Source organism: Austrofundulus limnaeus, unplaced genomic scaffold (assembly GCF_001266775.1).
Source record: "Austrofundulus limnaeus strain Quisiro unplaced genomic scaffold, Austrofundulus_limnaeus-1.0 Scaffold1369, whole genome shotgun sequence".
Taxonomy (NCBI): domain Eukaryota; kingdom Metazoa; phylum Chordata; class Actinopteri; order Cyprinodontiformes; family Rivulidae; genus Austrofundulus; species Austrofundulus limnaeus.
In genome coordinates this window covers 42,333-48,065 of record NW_013953771.1, presented here as the reverse complement: position 1 = coordinate 48,065, position 5,733 = coordinate 42,333, and the positions used below count along the sequence as shown (strand labels likewise).

At 41.3% G+C, this 5,733-nt stretch overlaps 1 protein-coding gene across 1 annotated transcript in view; it reads right to left on the bottom strand.

The window, feature by feature from the left end:
- The window catches only part of LOC106535136 (ubiquitin carboxyl-terminal hydrolase 40), a gene marked incomplete at its 5' end in the record, with an annotated part of 14,346 nt that extends 8,666 nt beyond the window's left edge, over window positions 1-5,680 (bottom strand). Inside the window, 12 exon segments of the mRNA XM_014032054.1 lie at window positions 198-262; window positions 367-403; window positions 481-567; window positions 717-805; window positions 1,034-1,087; window positions 3,888-3,948; window positions 4,053-4,206; window positions 4,282-4,685; window positions 4,759-4,829; window positions 5,120-5,204; window positions 5,290-5,461; window positions 5,599-5,680. Coding sequence (XP_013887508.1) covers window positions 198-262; window positions 367-403; window positions 481-567; window positions 717-805; window positions 1,034-1,087; window positions 3,888-3,948; window positions 4,053-4,206; window positions 4,282-4,685; window positions 4,759-4,829; window positions 5,120-5,204; window positions 5,290-5,461; window positions 5,599-5,680 — 1,361 coding nt within the window.
- Between the last annotated feature and the right edge of the window lie 53 nt (window positions 5,681-5,733).

Here is a 5,733-nt window from a genome sequence, read left to right as displayed (position 1 = left end):
GATCTGTGTTTGTTTTACAGAATGAAATGTCTGAATGAGTGCTCATCCAAGACTGGTGATTCCATACTATTTGCTATATGCTTCAACCTGCCACAGATGGGGACAAAAGTCCCTTCCTCTGTTATTATGAGTCAATAGCTTATAAGTTTGGAAACCGCTGTTCTAACTGCCTTACAAAATGTTTATACCCGACTCACCTCATCCATAAGTGGTTCTCCAACCTCCTCACACCAATCCAGCTTCCTTAAGTGCCAACAGGTACCTGAAAAGGTTACAACCAGAGCTTCGACATGAGGGAAACAGAAAATAAATCTGTTTAAGAATAAATCTAGAAGAACAACAACAAAAAAAAAACTATTATTTTACCATCAAGCCCAACAGCTTCTAGCATTGCTTTGAGACACTGTAAAAAAAACAATAAAAACGTTTTAAAGAAGTATAAAAGTATCTTATCTGAACGCATTYAGAATATTTTCTCACTTCTTTGACAGTGCAAGTTTTCTCCACAATAATGTCCATCTCCATGCCAGCAGAGGGAGCAGAGCCCACAGTGAAGTGCAAGAACAGCTGCAAGGAGGAGAAAAACTTGAATCAGTTACATTTCCTTGATTTGTTTTACAGTGTAGGACACGGTTAAAGCTCCTGCAGCTTTCCTCATTGCAGCTGCAAATAAAGACGACATCAGTGAAGAAAAGGGAAGGAAAAAAAAGGCACACCTGTGATTCCCTGGGGCTATTTCCAGGACAGAGAGTCAGTGTGGTCATGAGCCGCACGCCTGCGTCCCGAACACTCAGCTCCTCACACACTGTCAGAAAACCAGGAGATAACTGTTAAAAACCTGATTTAAAGACTTCAAAGACAGATGATTGGAAGGAAAATTACAAGCAGGGAGGGGGAGCATCTGTTAAACATTTGCAGGAGGGCTGCGTGAAGAAAGAAAAAAGTCTGACATTTTGCCAAAATGAGGGGGATTTCCAGCTCTTAAGTAATGTGCCATACTGAAATCAACCCCAGGTAAGAAATGAAACAGTACCTGGAGGAAGGAGTTTCCCTGTGCAGTCCACCTGTCTCAGACAGTACTGTGCACCTGGTCACAAACAGAAAAAAAAACACACAGATGTTTATTATGAGGGTAAACTTACACAACACCAACTAAGAAATAAAAACATTTAAATAAAGGCCTAGCATTGCTTGAAGTAATACATCTCACTCACTGTTTTTACGTCAGAGGTTTACACTAAGATCATATTATTAGAAGGGACAGTTATAAAACCTTGTAATTAATATGAGATTTTGCTAAATCTATTAGMGCTGTGTTGAGGATGACTCAGCTAATACCACATCAAACTCAGTATCATTGCTCAGTATCTGTAAAACTGACTGAGTTGTAGCTAATTTTGTGTTAGCTATGTCAACCCTCTAAAATTAAGTGACTCTATTGTGGAAAATAAAAAGGTCAATCAGTTGTTGATGTTTATCTACTGGTGACCTCCTGAGAGTTGTTTACAAAGATAAAACTTAAGACAAACTTAAATCTTAAAGGGATCCACGATTAGTTCTTTATTTGATAACCATATATTTTAACTGTAAAACTAGAAGCACTCGGACAGCGCAAACCTCCGCCAAGTCCAATTTCCCCCACCCTGTAATAAAGTAAATGCACAAAAGCAGAGATGGAAACACATTTGCCGAATAAGTTGTGACGTAGTGAACATTTAAGCAGGCAGTATGCACGGAATTTCTTCCCGGTGGATTCCAATGTGGAAAAAAAAAAGAAAGTCAGACTCGTCACCCGACATTATTCATCGTCAAACTGGTGTCAGATTAAGCTCCTAAGTTTTCATCAGTCACATTTCACTGTGTAAAATGTCTGTTTTATCCCCTTGTATGAGTTTGTAATGGTTTGACTCTCTTCATAAAGTGCTTCCTGGTACCGTCGCTCTGGAAGCGAGTGGGTCAGCGCGACTGAAAACATGACCTCGCCCCTGGTCTCATTTAAATAATAAAAATGAACAAACAAGCAAATAAACAACCTCCGAGTCTGAAGTCCACCGCACCTGTGCGCATCAGTCCTCTTCCTCGTTCTTCATCGATCTGTTTACAAGCCTACGACAATGTGGTGTGTTTGAGGAAATGGGAAAAAATGGGTTTCATGGTGCAGTCACGCACTTCCTGGTCACAAGACGTTCTCTAAATGTGCACCAAATGCGTAAAAATGTGCACATTATAGCAAGACTTATTCATCATTGCACATGGTTTTAACATTACTTTTTAAAAGTTTAAAGTCTGTGCTGTGTAATCCAGTTCAAATGAACACTGAAAGCTCTCAATGTTTTTTACAGAAGCCCTGTGAAAGCATCACAGCTGTGCCGATCTGAGAGGATTAATAGAAAAAAAATCCCTGTGTCTGCATCGTGATCCYGAACACCACCAAAATTTAATGGTGTGTTCCTTGGGCGAGTACCCACATGTGATGTAAATGTCATGACAATCCGTCCATAAGTTTTTGAGTAATGTTGTCCACAGACAGACAGACCGACATACGCGACCGAAAACATTACCTCCTTGGCGGAGGTAATAAAGACTGTAAAAATACTTTAGGATGTTTAATTTTTATAATTTTAAAAATATATTTTAACACAGACGGAGCCATTTTAATTACACGCAAAGCATTCTGGGTACATGATGATGTGGATAGGTCCTCGGTGCGAGGCTGCTAGCGAGCTAAATCCACCCTGAAGGTTAATCTTGGACAATATCTGACGATTGYCTCTTTTAAATGAAACCAGAGAGCGTCGACAGAGAGGAGAAGGTAGAAATGACTCAGCCTGTAACTGAAAATATGGATGGAGGACAACAGAGCTGCTTCATGGAAGAAGAACCTCAGCTTAGCCTGTTAGCCTTTGCGCTAGCGCCGACGCTATATTGCCTTATATGTATTAGCTCGATGCTAGTGCGACAAGCTAAACTGTTGACCTCCATCCATATTTTCAGTTGCATGCTGAGTCATTTTTGTGTTCCCCTCTCTGTCATGTGGATGGAGGACCTCAGTGATGAGAGGAGAATGTGTAGCGCTACTTTAAGCTATTTCTGCACCTTCACCTAGTAGTGGGATGCAGTCATTTTACGAGAACAAAAATTGASACGCATTATGGAAGATGTAGTTGAAGATGTAGTTTATGGTCAATGCTGGCTTTAAAGCAGTATTCGTTTATTTTAAAACATTAACACATCTTTGAAGATCCCACGGGCCATATAAAATGCTGTGATGGGCCAAATGCCTGTTCTTTCATTTTATTACTTGTATTTTCTTAACCATTGTGTTTTTGTCATGTTAAGTTATTTATTATGCTTCACCTTTCACTTTGAATTAAAAAAAATCTTTTAAGAGGTATAAAACTGTTGTATCTTATATTGTAGGATTGTATTTAGATTAGTTTTTCATGATGTGTGTTTCTGACTCTTGGCCAGATCACTTTTGAAAAAGAGATTACTTGATCTCAATTTTTTTTGGCTAAATATATTGACAGCAGGCTAGAACTATTTAGATAACTTTAACTATGAGAAAAAAATGTTTTTATAGTCACTTATAGTTATAATTGATTCCSAGAAAGTGACCTAGAATTTACTTTTTAACAGCGTGGTGTTTGTGACATTCTGAGAGGATACTTAAAGTTTTCTAATTCTTTTCAACTCAAACTCGTCACAAAGCTGATATTTTCCCCTCATCAATCTTCATAATACTTTGAAATACAGATGTACAGTAAAAAATCAAACACAGAAAAACCCATAAATTAGATTAGTTGAACAAGTTTTATGATGTTCTTCTTTTACGAGTCCATCTGCTGCTGCAGTGCTATAATTATGGATAATTCTGAGCATCTTGCCTGAAGGCTGCTCCTGCAGCTGCAGCTCCTCCAAGGCTCTCTGTTTCACTTCACACAGCAGCTGCACCAGASAGGAGAGAATTAATCAGCTGAAGAATTTAACACCTCGATAAAGAGATAAGAAGACAACAATAAAGAGCAATTATAAAGACGTAAATTACTGACCATACTTCCTGTGGCTGGAACCTTGATTCTCTTCCTCTCCTCCTCCTCTTTTTCCTCTTCACCTCCTTTTAATTGCGGTCGAAACTCCACCTGGAGCCAGCGGCAGTCCGACGGCGTGGTCACGGTGACGACGTCTCCGTTCCTGGTGAACACGCTGAGCGCAGAAACCAAAGCTCTCCTTCAGAGACGAACAGAAAAAACAGAGGTGACGGAGCGCCGGAGAGCTCACCTGCTGTCAAACAGCTCCGGCTGCAGCACCAACAGGGCGTCTCCATCGCTCAGCGACAGCTCCTTCAGGGTCCGATGCATGTCGTCGGGGGGGAACACTTTCCACCCGCTTGCACCCCCTCCCTCCCCTGCCCTCTGTTCCCCCACCTTTCCCTCTTTATGCTCCTGGCAGAGCAGACTCTCCTTARGCTCCCCGAGTGCCTCCCTCACCTCCCCGAGGGTCGCGCCGCCCGCAAACCCCCTTGCTTCCCTTTTAAGTCCTGGTCCCCCACTTTCGAAGTCTTCGCCACTTTTGTCGCACTCGACCCCGTTTTGCACCTCGGCGTCTTCGCCCAAAGAGGGACGGACAACAGTCAGCAAGACTGGTTCCCACTCGGCTCCCACTGGGARGGTCACTCCACAAACCTGAAGATATTTAAGTAGGACTGAAATTAACTAGAAAAAAAACACCAAGTGCTGAATGATTTTTTTTCCTCACCTCTCGACCATTCCACACAAAAAGATCAGTGTTTGTGACGATTCCTGCGCTGTACAGGGACACACTGTCATCTGCAAAGAAATAAAAACCAACATTTATTCCTACATAGCGTTATAGTTGAGCTCATTGTCTGTAAAACTGAATAAGTTACAGCATTATTTGTGTTTGCTAAAGTGGATTAGCTGTGGCAGCCATCTTGGARAGTTGAAAGTTTTAGTCACAGACAGATTCAGTGATTTCCTGAGAGATTATATACATTCTGTCCACTTGACAGACAAAAAAAAAAAAAACATACATAGGTAAAACCATTATCACCCACTTTTCAATGGTGGGCAATAAAAAGTATTAAAAAGTTTCTAACCTGTGAGAGTATTGTAGAGATGTAGACCTGCAGGCAGGCTCTTGGCCACAGTCAGAGCCATGTCTCTTTCCCAGAGCTCCTGCATCTGCAGGTGAGCAAAACATAAAGTTCAGCTTATAACTGTCAGGATTTTAGGACACAGCAGCATTTGTTTTTAAAATGTACAACACCTGATAAACAGCGAGGCGCAGATCTCCTACAGTCTTCCTCTGGTCGAAGCTCAGGGCAGTGGTCCCACTTAGTTCTTTGCTGATGGGCTGCAGAGCTCCGTTCTCCAGCCTGTAGGAAGGTGCCAGGTGCAAACACAGCTCCACCGTGTTATTTCTGGCTTCAAACTCCTCACTGAAACGGAAAAATAAGTTCACCTTTTCTTCGTTTTMTAGACGTTTACACTTGTACTCACCAGTTCTCTAATATCTGACTAAACTCTGAGTCAGCTCACGCTCAGSAGCTGGAAATAACATGATGTGTTTCTTTACCGCTTCTGTTGCAGCTTGATGTTTTCATCCTGAGCCATCTGGATGAGATGAGAGGGAACTTTGTACTGTGGATTGTTCAGAGCTAGGAAAAAAAGAAAAAAAATAGACAATTATATAAAACTGGAAACTAAAAAC